At 43.2% G+C, this 17,219-nt stretch overlaps 1 protein-coding gene across 2 annotated transcripts in view; it reads right to left on the reverse strand.

The window, feature by feature from the left end:
• The window catches only part of slc25a12 (solute carrier family 25 member 12), a 52,451-nt gene that overhangs the window by 3,078 nt on the left and 32,154 nt on the right, over positions 1–17,219 (reverse strand). For both annotated transcript variants that reach the window (XM_035410239.1, XM_035410238.1), the window contains exons 9-14: positions 13,499–13,583; positions 11,912–11,996; positions 6,350–6,508; positions 4,559–4,611; positions 4,271–4,351; positions 1,948–2,088 (exon numbers count right to left, since the gene is read on the reverse strand). In XM_035410239.1, the coding sequence (XP_035266130.1) occupies positions 1,948–2,088; positions 4,271–4,351; positions 4,559–4,611; positions 6,350–6,508; positions 11,912–11,996; positions 13,499–13,583 (604 nt within the window). The remainder of the gene's footprint in view (positions 1–1,947; positions 2,089–4,270; positions 4,352–4,558; positions 4,612–6,349; positions 6,509–11,911; positions 11,997–13,498; positions 13,584–17,219) is intronic.

The following is a 17,219-nucleotide window of genomic DNA, read 5'->3' on the forward strand; positions in this document are numbered from 1 at the left end:
ACCAAAAGTATCTGGACACCCCTTGGTCTGGGGCTGTTTTTCATGGGTTGGGCTATGCCCCTAATGCCTAGTGTACACTACACGACTTTTAAAAATCCTAACAAAATCGTAGCAGTGGAGGGCATGTCACACTGCCTTCCCTAAAAATCACTGGTATTTTAATCCTAGAGACGCTCACACAACACAATGGACAAAAGACTGGTAATCACAGGGGGTCACACTACAAGATTCAAGATTGTAATGAACTAGATCTCCGTGTGCTGTGTTTGTGTATCACACACTACACGAACCATGCCTAAAGATAAAAAACAAACCAATTTGATATTCTCGCCAGAGTCGTAGGGGAGCTTAAGACTGGATCGGGTGAGTCTCTGACTATGTCACATTAGAATACTGTTGGTCATAGGTGTGCGCACCGATCAAGCAAAGACTGGGGATTTTTGTAGAAAATTTGTCTGTGACTACAAAATCCTGGATAAAATTGTGTAGGGTGCACTAGACATTAGTTCCAGTGAAGGAAAATCTTAATGCAAGATTTTAACAGGGTTGAAAATCTTTAAACAATTCTGTGCTTACAACTTTGTGGCAACAGTTTGGGGAAGGCCTTTTCCTGTCTCAGCATGACAGTGCCCCCGGGCACACAGCAAAGTCCATATAGCAGTGGTTCTCAAACTCCCCAGGGGTTCCAGAAAGGGCCAGTGTGGGTGTACACACCTGATCCTGATTCTACTAATCAAGGTGCTTAGCAATGACTCTAGTGATTTATTAGTAGAACCACGTGTGTGCACCCACACTGGCCCTTTCTGGAACCCCAGCTCTAAAACATGAAAAGCACCTAATTAAGAAAAATTAACAGCTTGTTAAAATTCTGGGATTGCTGTTGAGGTTGGAATGAAAACCGGCATACACAGGGGTCCCCCAGGATCGAGTTTGAGAACCACTGCCATATAGAAATGGTTTCGTCAAGATCAGTATGGAAGAACTTGACTGGCCTCCCCCTGACAACCCTATCCAACATCCTTGAGATCAGTTGGAAAGACAACTGTGAGCCAAAATCTTCCAATCAGTGCCTGACCTCACAAATGCTCTTCTGGCTGAATAGAAGCAAATCCCGGCAGCAGTGCTCCAACATCTAGCATAAAGCCTTCCCAGAAGAATGGAGATCGTTATAGCAGCAAAGGGTGGACCAACTCCATATTAACGCCCATAATTTTGGAGTAGATGTTGGATGTCAGGTGTCCACAAACTTTTGGCCATGTAGAGTATGTTTGTCACCTGGGTCAAGGCAATGACTGAGAAGAATGAGAGTGTGTGCTGTGGTTCCAGGATAGGGAGACCCTGCTTTTGGAGGACCGGGCACAATGTGGTGGCACAGATCCCAGACACACAGTGAGACTACAATAATACACAGCCCTGCCTAGTTGCTTCAAGGGAAATTGTGATTTTAATAGGCACTGTATTGTCTGCTGCGTATTACTTGGAAAGCAGTGGAAGCAAGGATAATTCTCTCCTCTACCCTCAATTTGCCAGTACTTGCCAGCAGTGGTCTCTTGCTTGATAACCACTGTTTTGGTTTCTTGGGCAAGGGGCAATATGGCGGTCATGGTCAGTGAAGCATATAATCCACCAATTCCAGACAGTCCCTTTGACAGTACAGTACATAAACCAATTCTGTTAATCCAGTTGTGCAGCGCCTCTAGTGCGGATTTTCTATCATATACTCCAGCCTCTCAGATAGGCACACCACTTACGCTTTTAATTTTTGATTAAAACAGACCGCTGAGTTATGTGAAAACCTAAAAGATTTTCAACGATACTGCATATACTTGTTCAGTGTAATGATACATTGCCATTACTGCATTACTTCAAGTGGTATTACTATCGAGTGAAACCGTATGACAATTATGAAAGTGTTTTACCACGCCTGGGGGGTTGTTGTTCACCCACCTTGTAGAGTCCGAAGAAACCCAGGTCGCGTACAACATTGAGGGCACTGACCCGGGGACCTGTGGTGATCTCTCCTGCTACCTGCAGACGGATCTTCACAATCTCAAGCGGGTTGGTGAAGATCACTTGGGAGCCTCCAGCCTATGGGTGGATGTGAGGGAGATAGGGAGAGGGGGCACCATATCACCATCATGTTCTAATATACTATTGAGTAGGAGGAAGCCATTTGTGAGACCCTTTTCAGTCTATGCCTAAACCTTGTGCCTTGACAGACTCAAATCTGAAATTTAAAAAATTGTTTTGCTCTGTCTTTCCATCTGTGTAGGTGTAAAATGTAAATGGCAAACACTTCTAGCCCTCCCCTCATCTGTTACATTTTGAAATAATAAAGTGGAGATTAACCCCCTTGTTAATCTGTGGGGTTACTGTCCGGTGATGTGAGGAGTACAGGTGGGAACATGCCCCAAAATTGAGTGTTCTAACCACTGCTCCCCAGAGTATCTCACCAACATGAGTGGAATTAATGGAGTGAAACCACAGTATTTGTTAACTCTCCAGATGGAGATCCAGGTCCACCAAAACAAAGGCACACATTTACAAAAGAAATTAAACCCACTAAGCATTTTAGAAAAAAATTACATTTTGAAGGAACCTGAAAGAGCATGTCCATTACCATAGGTAAGCATATTGATAGGCATCTAAAAGCGATTAAATAAGTACTTCTCAGCAGAGGGGATTTGGCCTTGATAAACATAGAACAAACAGGCCATTGAGAGAGGGCTACAGGGGTCAGATTTTGAACAGGCCTGGGGAGTGAGAGGGACCCACTATAACCTCTAACCCCAAAGCCCTCCTACTTCCCCATGCCCCCCCCCCCCCCCCCCAGGGGTGAACAGCCCGCCCCAGCACTGCCCCGTCTCCCTGACGCTGAATCACCCCGTCTGCACTGAGACAGTGCAGGGACGCCCTGGGGCACAGCCCAAGTGATTCATGCATTTATCACCAATACACCCCCCCCCCCCCCCCCCCCCCCCAAAAAAAAAAAAATCTAAAAAGGACTGAGGAGGCCCAGTAGCGACACGTAGGGCGGGCACTGTCTCTATAAACATCCCAGGTCGTCTCCTTAAAAAAAATTTTTTTTTTTTTTTAAAAGGCCTGGGGTAGGGTGGGGGTGGTATCCGGCCTTCTGAAGATCCGTTCATCAATCCTTCTTCATTTCCCCTCTCATCTTTCCCAGTGGTGCATTTTAGTCTGGTGGACAGCACGGAGTATGTCCGCATGTATGCATTTTCAATAACCTGCTGCTATGTAGTGGGACCCAACATGATGACTGTGAAGCCTCACATCTCCTCAAATAATATGAATACTGAAATCTTTTTAGAACTAAAGATTGCATAACAGGGACTGAGGGGGGAAGAAGAATGATTTTAAGTGCTATTGTAAATCAAAGTTCTTCTCCTGTATTTACTGGTCTCCCGCGATGGTGCTGCCGAACTGCACGCTCACAGTCCAGCACAGCGGGGCCTCAGCAGATATATCTGCACCCCCTCAGGGGTCTCTTCCTCCAATTATCGCCTGCCAGAGGTTGCAACCTCCCAGACCCTGTTCTCTGCCTGTCAGCCTCTCCAGGCTGGGGGCCATTTGGTCTCTCGAGCAGAATTTGCTTTCCTTATAGTGCCAATGCTGCGATGCGACCAGCCTTAGTGGAGCTTTGCATGGTGAATTAGCTGGGGTAAAAATAGGCTGTTTGCAGGCGTCACACTTCAAATTGCTCATAATTAGTGGGTTCTGAGACCAAACAGCCTGTTTAAACAGAGGCTTCACACTTTTTCTGGAACCGGAATAGGTTGTGGGAGGTCTGTCAACTTGCAGAAAACTTGACTTTCAACTGTTGATGTAATGTTCAAGACAGCTTCTGTAAACAGTGTAGTAATGCATGAAGACAAAAAATTTTTTTACACCTGCAAATACTGTAAAACATTTCAATAAAAGTAATAATAAAATATTACAAAACATTTAAAAGCAAATGAATTTAATTTTTTGAACACACAGCTTTGACTGGCGTCATGTTAAACAAAATGTTTGTAAATGTGGCAGGGGCCAAAAACAACTAACCAGTCTATAATATTTTAATCAAGACAAAAAAACCTTGGGTTCACTTCCTGTACATCCAACTCAATTAGGGTCAAGCAGGTTAGGCTGCTCCATTCTGCACTAGAATTAACTGAGCTGGCATATGCAAGGGGCCATTCAGGCTCTGCTCATTTACAAGGTGGGTGTGCATGCTAGACTTCCCCACCCCTCACCACCTTTCGATACTCACACATCCACCAGCTAGCACCTCAGCAAATAGCGGAATGGTGTCATCTTTAGTGGTGAACTTGTCTCTCACAAAGTCGTTCATCTGAAAAAATGAATGGAGATCAGACACCTGAGTTTGCCGCACTGCACAGTTCCATTATGTGTTCTGTATTAACGACTAGTGTTTTAGACCTGGAGGCAAACATCAAGGATCTCAATTTCTCTTTTGAGGGAAAAAAATGTTATGAATGAACCAGATGCTAAATGCCTCAAATGAAAACAAGTTGATTATGTTGAAATCCGGACTTACTGTGAGTTTGATGGCTTTCTCAGGGGCAACACCTATAAGCTGTGGTAAGAGACCTGGGTGGGAAAAATTAAATAGTTTTCAGAATATTCTGGACTGGATATATCAATCATAAGAAGCACAATTCATTGAGTGATGAGTCATAGTTAATATGGGAGACGCCACTTCTATATAGAAAAAGAAAAAAGAAAGGTCAAATCAATTCAGAAATATTTAGATTATAATCTGCATGATCCCTTTCAAGTTGTTAGACCCCAAACCACAGTGTGTGCCTTCAGACACACAAAGCCAAAATGACACTGCCTGCTGTATACATTCAGTGGACTCAACCCTGTTAAAATCTTTGTGCTCCTGGAGGAACAGGCTCCACTGAACAGACAGATCTGTGTGGCTGTGGACAGGGGAAATGGCACTGGCGGCAGTAACGACTGCACTGTTTCACCGTCATTCATCGGGGTAGATAAACTTCTTAGGACTGATCATGGCTGGCAGCCAGAGAACATCAGTAGAAGGTGAGAGACCAGGGGAAGGCACAGAGGAGGAGACAGAAAGCGAACAGGAAAGAAGAATATAGGTGCAGAAGCAGCAGATGGCAGTATTAACTTCCATAATTTACAGGCCTGCATGTTTGAAACTACACACGAGCGCACACACATATTTTTCCTGTTAGTGAGTGGCCTATGCTTTGGAGACCAGACATCTGCCACACGCTTTCTGTGCGCTATCTTTTGGTGCCATCTGTATTTCAGAAGAGCACAGCAATAATATTAATGACTAATAAAATTACAAAAAGGCTTGTTTTTTTAAAGTTTATTCACCATATTAGTTTCTATAATACATTTCGAGTGTATCTGAAAAGAATACAGAAATACAGAAATTGTTCTACAGATGGAGGTACAGATGTCCCAGTGTGACCATCTGGTTCCACAGAAACCAACCATGTTACTGTACAATTCTACAGGGGCCGAACATGTTTCCGTATGATTCCAGAGGCCTATCATGTGTTACTGTACCCACAGGGGCCAACCATGTTTTACTGTATTAATCCACATGGGCCTAGGATATTTCACTGTATTAATCCACAGGGGCCTACCATATATTACTGTACTAATCCACAGGGGCCTACCATATTTTACTGTATTAATCCACATGGGGCAACCATATTTTAATGTATTATTCCACAGGGGCCTACCATATTTTACTGTATTAATCCACATGGGACTACCATGTTTTACTGTATTAATCCACAGGGGCCTACCATATTTTACTGTATTAATCCACAGGGGCCTACCATATTTTACTGTATTAATCCACATGGGCCTACCATGTTTTACTGTATTAATCCACAGGGGCCTACAATATATTACTGTATTAATCCACATGGGCCTACCATATTTTACTGTATTAATCCACATGGGGCAACCATATTTTACTGTATTATTCCACAGGGGCCTACCATGTTTTACTGTATTAATCCACAGGGGCCTACCATGTTTTACTGTATTAATCCACAGGGGCCTACCACATTTTACTGTATTAATCCACAGGGGCCTACCATGTTTTACTGTATTAATCCACAGGGGCCTACCACATGTTTCCGTATTAATCCACGGGGGGCTACCACATTACCATATGAATCCATAGAAGCCTACCATGCCACCATAAAGTTTCAGAAAGGTCTCTGTGGAAGTCTGCCATTTTACAATACAACTCCACAAAGGTCCCCTTGTGCAGTGCAGCAGAAGTCGCCCGTGTTATGGGCGGACCTACAAACATCCCAGGATGAAGACTTACCTCTATAAAAGCCGAAGAAGCCCTCGTATCTCAACACTTTCTTGGCACAGTCAAAGCTGTTCTTGTACATGAGCTCACCCACGAAGGAGCCGGTGGAGCGTTGATTCTGCATGCGGGTCTTCACCAGGTCAATGGGGTACACCGCAGTCGCTCCCGTGGCTGCCGAGCACAAGCGTTAAACACAACACAAGTTCTCCCTCTCTGCCCCTCTCAGGGTAAGCACACTCCTGAAGGCCACATTCCCTTTATTCACCTACACAAGTGCATGCAGAACATCTGCCAGCACACATAACTTTTAATAGTGGCCGTACTTTCCCCTGTACCCCAGCACAATAACTAAACAGTGAGGAGAACGATTGTCAGTGTCAGATGGAGCTGTGACTCTCATCTTCTGTGGAAAATGCCAAAGATGAGCAGGCAAACGACTTATCGGCAGGGCGGCTGTAAACAGCTCTGTCAGAGAGGCGCGTCACTACTCGTCTGACATCAAAGACTCCCCGATGACTACCTGTAAAGCTGGCAGACAGCTCTCGTTCCCCATTCCTCAGAATAGAGGCAGAGACCCATCTCATCATCAATATAGGCTTGCATCAAAAACACTTCAAACATCAAAGTAACTCCCTCGATAATGTAAAAGCATTCGCCTCCCTCAAAGGCCACCGATACGACTGGAAAATGAAGTTAAATGTTTCTAAGAAGCAAAAAATGTTGCAGAAATGCAACCCTAGATTGCAAACACAAGAAATATCAGGACTACCTGAGTAAGATGGTAGTGCCCAAAAAGCACTGTGAAGGCCTTTCTGGACCATCTACTGATCTATTAGTGTAATACAACATAGCTAACTCTTTTCCTAATTATCCCTATTCTAACCAGCTCTCATTCTGACTACCCCTATTCTAACCAGCTCTCATTCTGACTACCCCTATACTAACCAGATCTCATTCTGACTACCCCTATTCTAACCAGATCTCATTCTGACTACCCCTATTCTAACCAGCTCTCATTCTGACTATCCCTATTCTAACCAGCTCTCATTCTGACTACCCCTCTTCTAACCAGCTCATTCTGACTACCCCTATTCTAATAAACAGCTCTCATTCTGACTATCCCTATTCTAACCAGCTCTCATTCTGACTACCCCTATTCTAACCAGCTCTCATTCTGACTACCCGTTCTAACCAGCTCTCATTCTGACTACCCCTATTCTAACCAGCTCTCATTCTGACTACCCCATTCTAACCAGCTCTCATTCTGACTACCCCTATACTAACCAGATCTCATTCTGACTACCCCTATTCTAACCAGATCTCATTCTGACTACCCCTATTCTAACCAGCTCTCATTCTGACTATCCCTATTCTAACCAGCTCTCATTCTGACTACCCCTATTCTAATAAACAGCTCTCATTCTGACTATCCCTATTCTAACCAGCTCTCATTCTGACTATCCCTATTCTAACCAGCTCTCATTCTGACTACCCCTCTTCTAACCAGCTCATTCTGACTACCCCTATTCTAATGAACAGCTCTCATTCTGACTATCCCTATTCTAACCAGCTCTCATTCTGACTACCCCTATTCTAACCAGCTCTCATTCTGACTACCCCATTCTAACCAGCTCTCATTCTGACTATCCCTATTCTAACCAGCTCTCATTCTGACCATCCCTATTCTAACCAGCTCTCATTCTGAATACCCCAATTCTAACCAGCTCTCATTCTGACTATCCCTATTCTAACCAGCCCTCATTGTGACTATCCCTATTCTAATAACCAGCTTTCATTCTGACTATCCCTATTCTAATAACCAGCTCTCATTCTGACTATTCCTATTCTAACCAGCTCTCATTCTGACTACCCCTATACTAACTAGCTCTCATTCAGACTACCCCTATTCTAACCAGCTCTCATTCTGACTATCCCTATTCTAACCAGATCTCATTCTGACTACCCCATTCTAACCAGCTCTCATTCTGACTATCCCTATTCTAACCAGCACTCATTGTGACTATCCCCATTCTAATAACCAGCTTTCATTCTGACTATCCCTATTCTAATAACCAGCTCTCATTCTGACTACCCCTATACTAACTAGCTCTCATTCGGACTACCCCTATTCTAACCAGCTCTCATTCTGACTACCCCTCCCTATTCTAACCAGCTCTCATTCTGACTACCCCTATTCTAACCAGCTCTCATTCTAACTACCCCTATTCTAACCAGCTCTCATTCTGACTACCCCTATTCTAACCAGCTCTCATTCTGACTATCCCTATTCTAACCAGCTCTCATTCTGACTATCCCTATTCTAACCAGCTCTCATTCTGACTACCCCTATTCTAACCAGCTCTCATTCTGACTACCCCTATTCTAACCAGCTCTCATTCTGACTACCCCTATTCTAACCAGCTCTCATTCTGACTATCCCTATTCTAATAACTAGCTCTCATTCTGACTACCCCTATTCTAATAACCAGCTCTCATTCTGACTACCCCTATTCTCACCAGCTCTCATTCGGACTACCCCTATTCTAACCAGCTCTCATTCTGACTACCCCTATTCTAACCAGCTCTCATTCTGACTACCCCTATTCTAATAAACAGCTCTCATTCTGACTACCCCTATTCTAACCAGCTCTCATTCTGACTACCCCTATTCTAACCAGATCTCATTCTGACTACCCCTATTCTTACCAGCTCTCATTCTGACTACCCCTATTCTAACCAGCTCTCATTCTGACTACCCCTATTCTAATAAACAGCTCTCATTCTGACTATCCCTATTCTAACCAGATCTCATTCTGACTATCCCTATTCTAACCAGATCTCATTCTGACTACCCCTATTCTAACCAGCTCTCATTCTGACTATCCCTATTCTAACCAGCTCTCATTCTGACTATCCCTATTCTAACCAGCTCTCATTCTGACTACCCCTATTCTAACCAGCTCGCATTCTGACTACCCCTCCCTATTCTAACCTGCTCTCATTCTGACAATCCCTATTCTAACCAGCTCTTATTCTGACTATCCCTATTCTAATAACCAGCTCTCATTCTGACTATTCCTATTCAAACCAGCTCTCATTCTGACTACCCCTATACTAACTAGCTCTCATTCGGACTACCCCTATTCTAACCAAGCTCTCATTCTGACTACCCCTCCCTATTCTAACCAGCTCTCATTCTGACTACCCCTCCCTATTCTAACCTGCTCTTATTCTGACTATCCCGTTCTAACCAGCTCTCATTCTGACGATCCCTATTCAAACCAGATCTCATTCTGACTATCCCTATTCTCACCAGCTCTCATTCTGACTATCCCTATTCTAATAACCAGCTCTCATTCTGACTACCCCTATTCTCACCAGCTCTCATTCTGACTATCCCTATTCTAATAACCAGCTTTCATTCTACTACCCCTATTCTAACCAGCTCTTATCCAGACTATCCCTATTCTAACCAGATCTCATTCTGACTACCCCTATTCTAACCAGATCTCATTCTGACTACCCCTATTCTAACCAGCTCTCATTCTGACTACCCCTATTCTTACCAGCTCTCATTCTGACTATCCCTATTCTAACCAGCCCCCATTGTGACTATCCCTATTCTAATAACCAGCTTTCATTCTGACTATCCCTATTCTAATAACCAGCTCTCATTCTGACTACCCCTATACTAACCAGCTCTCATTCTGACTATCCCTATTCTGACCAGCTCTCATTCTGACTATCCCTATTCTAACCAGCTCTCATTCTGACTATCCCTATTCTAACCAGCTCTCATTCTGACTATCCCTATTCTAACCAGCTCTCATTCTGACTACCCCTATTCTAACCAGCTCTCATTCTGACTACCCCTATTCTAACCAGCTTGCATTCTGACTATCCCTATTCTAACCAGCTCTCATTCTGACTATCCCTATTCTAACCAGCTCTCATTCTGACTACCCCTATTCTCACCAGCTCTCATTCTGACTACCCCTATTCTAACCAGCTCTCATTCTGACTATCCCTATTCTAATAACCAGCTTTCATTCTAACTATCCCTATTCTAACCAGCTCTTATTCTGACTATCCCTATTCTAACCAGATCTCATTCTGACTACCCCTATTCTAACCAGATCTCATTCTGACTACCCCTATTCTAACCAGCTCTCATTCTGACTACCCCTATTCTTACCAGCTCTCATTCTGACTATCCCTATTCTAATAACCAGCTTTCATTCTGACTATCCCTATTCTAATAACCAGCTCTCATTCTGACTATTCCTATTCTAACCAGCTCTCATTCAGACTACCCCTATTCTAACCAGCTCTCATTCTGACTACCCCTATTCTAACCAGCTCTCATTCTGACTACCCCTATTCTAACCAGATCTCATTCTGACTACCCCTATTCTAACCAGCTCTCATTCTGACTACCCCTATTCTAATAAACAGCTCTCATTCTGACTACCCCTATTCTAACCAGCTCTCATTCTGACTACCCCTATTCTAACCAGATCTCATTCTGACTACCCCTATTCTAACCAGCTCTCATTCTGACTATCCCTATTCTAACCAGCTCTCATTCTGACTATCCCTATTCTAACCAGCTCTCATTCTGACTACCCCTATTCTAATAAACAGCTCTCATTCTGACGATCCCTATTCTAACCAGCTCTCATTCTGACTATCCCTATTCTAACCAGCTCTCATTCTGACTATCCCTATTCTAACCAGCTCTCATTCTGACTACCCCTATTCTAACCAGCTCTCATTCTGACTACCCTTATTCTAACCAGCTCGCATTCTGACTATCCCTATTCTAACCAGCTCTCATTCTGACTACCCCTATTCTAATAACCAGCTCTCATTCTGACTACCCCTATTCTAACCAGCTCTCATTCTAACTACCCCTATTCTAACCAGCTCTCATTCTGACTATCCCTATTCTAACCAGCTCTCATTCTGACTATCCCTATTCTAACCAGCTCTCATTCCGACTAACGTTATGCTGACCAGCTTAGCTGGAGGGCTGTAGGCTTACCAGAGGCTGCAGGTGGCTGAAGAAGCTGCACAGGACATACTAGTGTGTGTGTGTGTGTGTGTTCCAAAAAGGCAGGGGAGGTAGCAATAAAAGGGTTGCACCAACACATACGATTCAGCATTCCAAATTGTGGAATAAAAAGTAACTTTGAAACAGACAAATAATCAGGGCAGCAAATATGCATACGTCCCAGTAGCAGTTATGTCACAGGATAACACTTGTCACCCCCTAGGCCCCCTCACCCGCTCTCTCAGTGTCAGTTCCATCCAGGGTAATTATAGTGTAGTTCCGGAAGACAAGTCATTTCGGAGCTCCTTCCCCTCCCACCCCTCCACATACCCACAAGACAGCCTGGAGCCTCCATCTCTTTGGCGACAGTGTGGGACTCCGGGATCAGAAGCGGGGATAAAAAGGCCTGTTCTCCCAGCTGCACAATGGGCAGCCCTGGGGCCGCCATGCACCCCTCTGCTGGGCTCATGTTACCCTGACATGGCCCACGATGTGGCATGCCGTGCAGACATGTCACTCACCTCCGGCGATGGAGCCCAGAGTGAACCTGTAAGCAGACTCTGCTGCCTGGAGCCAGACTGGTCGGCCCGTCTCCCCATACGCATGCTGTGGGGACAGGAGGAAAGAGAAGAAAAACGCCACCGCTTAATGAATCCGGAGACAGGGGATCAGAACAGGACGTATGAATCCACTTATAGAAAACTGCAGTGTAACAGATATGGTGCAGACAGGAGGGAGGGAGGATCCGTCAGCAAAAAGCGGTGGGGGGAGGCTTTGGAACGTAGCCATTCTGTAGTATTATACTTTATCTTAGAAAAGTGCTGTGTTTCTGACATACCCATACTTCAGAGGACCAATTCAGTGATGGCCATGATATTCCCAAAATGGGGAAGAGAGAAGGTTTTTCTCTAGAGCCAGTGGCTGGTCTCTACAGTGACAGACAATTTTGCTTTTCCTGTTTCAAGAAATAGCGATGTCATCTTTCCTCCTCTGGTGTTTGGTTCAATGCAGAAAACAAGTTGAAAGAACAATCCCATGACTGTCTTCTGATAAAAATCTACTCAAGTTATTACACCGGGCCAATGCAAGAGTGCTTTTCCCTCACCCTCGGGGCAGCTGAACCTGCCTCATGAGCCGACAAATGTCTGCCTGCACAGCTGGTTTCACTGATGAGCGTACACCCTGATCAAAGCGCTTAAATAGTTACCAACTTCCCCTTCCACTGGCAAATGCCAATGTGGTCTTCCCCTCTATGCTGGATGACTGAGTGAAAGGCCCAGGCTTTGGCCATGTCTACCAGGGACACAGGTACTTTTTCAGCCAGAGTATTTACAAAATGCCCATTATCCCACACCCAGGGCACTGACTGATTTTTTACCTTGAACTCGGGAACACACACACCTTCCATTAGTGGCTTTCATCTGTGCAGTTGTGCATGTCTTTATTGAAATCAAAGCAACAGCCTTTTAGCACAAGGAGCATTTAAATTCTTATTACAGAAAAGTAATCTGGAGAATTTCTAATTTAATTTGTTTTCGTATTACACATTTAAGGACAAAAGAGAAGAGCATCTCAATGCTTCCAATTTGTGATTTTGCATGCATACAAGTTTTTAACTCATTAGAAACTCACATTAACAAGCAGTCACATCTTATGGTGCCCTTGCTTTTTAAAATCTGCAATAGAGCTTTAATTTTATTAACTTTAATAAGTTTACAACCAAACTTTAGCACTGCTCAGGCCTCTCTAAGACTGGGCCTGTGTAAGACACTAACTCAGATAAGAGCCTTTCCAGTCCTCTCTTTGGCAGGTATCATGTTGCTCAAGGGTAGAGGCTCCATATTCATTATTCTCTTAAAAGACCTGGGCTTGAAGAATGTGATTTGCAGCACTGTTATTTCACAGAAAAGGATTTCTACAGCTGGAGTGTTGCTAAAAGCAGCAATTGTCATCAACTTCGTCCAAGAGTAAAAAGACAATATCTCACATGGGAAACGTTATCTTAATCCTCCAGAGGTCCAGTGCTCCTACTAGCACACCAGGCTGACTCCTGCCAGTTTGCTTTCTCCATGGCCTGCTTCAGGCACCGTAAGAGTTCGGTCTCCTACCTGCCTCTGGACCTCGGCCAAGTGGTGGGGCAGAGCTCCTTCCTCCAGCGGGGCTATCCTTTCGATGTCTGCCAGGTTCAGCCGCCTGCAGGGGAGAGCTGATTGTCAGTGAAGATTACCCAATCCTAGCATGCCTTGCTGCCGATGCCTGGTTTAAAGTGTGCAATGCAGACGCAGCAGATAAAGAAAGCCCGCACCAATGCCACATGCAAACAAGCTTGTGCCAACTCAACCAGATTAAAAACAACCGCTGCGTTTGTGCCTGGCCTGCGCAACTGAGAGTGAGTAACTGTAACTTGAATGGAGTGAGGAGTGGGTTTCCAGAATTGTGGAGCATCGGCATGAGTGGCCGCTACGATATCACTCCAGTGCCACTCAATTGACGCAGTCAGCTCTGGCAGCATTGCGTGCATTCAAGGAATCACGCAAACATCCAAAGATAGTTAGCTAATTGGGTGAAAAGCCTTTTACAGAAGGTTTGAAAAGTGTATGTTCAACTTCAGCTGTGTTTAAACTCTTGTCATTGAATGGGAAGGATAACTATGCATAAATAGCCCACTTATACCACACCATGAGAGTAAATTATCTTATAAAATCTGGTAAAATCTTTGGCTGAATGCAGAAAACAAAGATAAAAAAACATGCATAAAAAATAGCCACCCTGATTACTTTCAACTTTTGGTTAGGCAACAGTTGGCCCAATAGGCCACTCGCTTTTTCCTAAGTTTCAAAAGCATAACAGTTCTAACCTAAGCAGGGCTGGATTAAGAACACAAAGGGCCCTGGGGCTACGCCTAATCAAAGGGCCCCCTCAAAATTATCATGCAATATTTTCAGGCTCTCTCAGGTCTTGGCTTTTTAAATGGAAAACAAACAAAGTGGCTTGGACCGAGCCATACACTATTCCAGCCAATCAAGACGTTGCTTCCGCAGCACCGAAGGGAGGGGTGTAATTTGATTGGCTGTTGAGCTCAATTATCAACAACCGTTTGCTAGAATCGAAGACTGTACCTTTAATCTGAGTTGAAAAGACAACAATATTAAGAAAGATGAGTAGGTATGATTAATTAGTAAACAATTTTTGTTGAAACAATTATTTCTACCCTGAGACAAGGACAACATTAAGGCTAAATGTACAGGAAACCACAGCACAACTATAACATAAAGAAGGCTATATGACTATACAACACAAATTAAATGCTAGGTCCTCACAGGTAACACAACACATGCACACACATTTTACAGTAGCCTAGGCTATTCCATGATAACTACACAAATTTTTAATAACCAGATCAGAGAAACAGTGCAATCAGTCCAAATAATATCAGTACAAAAAATAACTTAGGTAAATAGGCCAAAAAAGTGTATGTGTGTGTAACTATTGTAGTCTAGAGAGAGTGTAGATCACTAAAAGGTCTTCTTCCTGGCTTTGTGTAAAGACAAATCTTTTACCATTTCTGTGAAATCTAGTGCTCTATGTCAGACTCAATGGACATGCGAGTGAGGTGGCATTATCTATTCTGTCCCATTGTTGACCGTAAACGATTCTTGATCAGTGATCATTTTTAAAAAGAGCGCTCTCCTGATGCATTGGTGATGGGCAATGTGAGATATATTTGCAGCGCTGTGTCGATATTTGGAAATATAGTTTGCAAGTTGCTTTTACGAATTAGTTGAAGAAACTCCCTCGATTACGTTTTTATCTCGTTTTCGCAAAGCTTTTAAAATGCACAATCTCGTCAGCAAATCATCGTGCAAATCACTGGAGTATTTTCTTGTAATTTCATAGCTGCTGAGCGAAGCTCTTGTGCAGAATATATTTGGATGTTATTCAAGAAATAAACGCACTCACTCACATCCTTTAGGATGTGTATCTTCGTTCGAGTTCTGCTAATAGCCTGTCATTAATGACATTAAATACGTCCACACTTCGGCACTTTTGATAACTCGGACTCAGGCGTTTCATCGGCATGTATTTTACGCATGCACTTTCCCTGAGTCTCGTTTTTATATGTCTTGGACACAGCAGGAGACATACGAAGTGCTGTGGAGTTTCAAACCTATCAAACTGGTCTCTCTGCGTTGCAACATTATTGTCTCAAACCTCTGCAGCACACAATTCCAGAATTGGCAAAGGAGAGCCACCTCCAATTTGGTCATTTTCTTTGCAAGGGCTCGCTTGCTCATCAGCTAAAGAAAGTAGCCTACTGTTTCAGTTACGTAAGGGTAGCTACGCAGTGATGTATTCAGCTGAACAAGCCAGTAGCAAGCTAGCAAAGCTGATAATGATACCCCAGTGCATTATCCATTTAGCTAACCTAGCTACTAACGTTAGCGTGCAGACTGGGCGGGCGGATCGTTACCCGTGTGAACACTCCCCCTTAGCCCCGTTGTTAATTCGGCCCTGAACCTAAATCCTGATTAGAAATCTTATGCTGTTGAAACTTATGTGAATAAAAAAATAGGCAAGTTGTAAAGATTTACTTTTTATCCCCTTAGTGCACATGCCAAATTGGGCCAATCCTTGCCCATTTAGGGGGTACCTTATTTAGCTTTATAACTCCAGGTGTGCAATTGACTAGGCAGAAAATCAAAAATGAATTTGCTTTTTTTTAGTTTGCAATGAAATACTTAGAGAGATTGCATATATAAAGCAGGTTAAACTATACATGGCCTGGATCAAAAATTAATTGACTACAAGTGCGTAAAATCTGGGTGGATATGGGAGGGCTACTAAAGATCTATGAAGCAAGAAGTAAGCAGTGTACCCAGTGTCTCTCTATCCAAAATGTCTAAATTATGCATTGCTGTAAATCACAACATAATCATGTATTTCACTACAAATCAACTGTTTTGACTCAAGAAACTCACTTTTGCATCATTTTCAAGTGGGAATTACAAGCTTTCAATCAATACAGTGGCCTAAAATATCTAATGGTCCTGAAACATATCCAAAATCTCTCCAAAAATGACAAATTATTTTTGTCCATTATAAAGCATATACATGTGCCCAGTATATGTTACTGCTGAAATATTTTCAGCAGTAACACTTACATTTGGATGATGAAATCTTATCTGTGTTCAGTAAAGACAGGAAAAGAAAATCAATGCTGTCGTTCTCCAGTTCTAGTCCAGAAAACAGTATATCAGCTAGGTCTATCAGCAAGCATGCCGTAGCCATGCTCAGAACTTATCAAGAATAATAATATTTTCCAAGAAATGATGAAAGCCAGCGATAAGATTTCGCCAGGTGCAGAGTCTTTTACTGCTACCACAGACTGAATGCGTAATGCAGCTATAATGAGACAAAACTTTCAGTTACACTGAGCTATAAAACGCTATTCCAAAAGTAAAATTAGACATATTATACATTGTTAGAAAGCTTATTCTGTCCCCTATTGGATCGATTAATTGTTGATCAAGGCAGATTGTGCTACAAATGGCGGCAACACTGTAAACAAAATATGTGGTATTGTGTTGTATGACCACAGTCTCGAAAGGGACATCTCTACGCGTAAAACCAGTGGTAAGGTTGTATACTTAATTCCATATTTAGTCGCAGATATTTACAGTAGAATGACATGGTATAATTTTTTGAAAAATTCCTCGTTTATTTCAGTTCAGTGAGCAGCGTTGTTCACAGCTGTACTGGCATACCTACGGCTATTTCTGGCTTTATCTTGTTGCTACAACAGAATACAAATTTTTATTGGTAAAAGAA

The sequence above is a fragment of the Anguilla anguilla genome, chromosome 3 (genome assembly GCF_013347855.1).
Source record: "Anguilla anguilla isolate fAngAng1 chromosome 3, fAngAng1.pri, whole genome shotgun sequence".
NCBI classification, from domain to species: domain Eukaryota; kingdom Metazoa; phylum Chordata; class Actinopteri; order Anguilliformes; family Anguillidae; genus Anguilla; species Anguilla anguilla.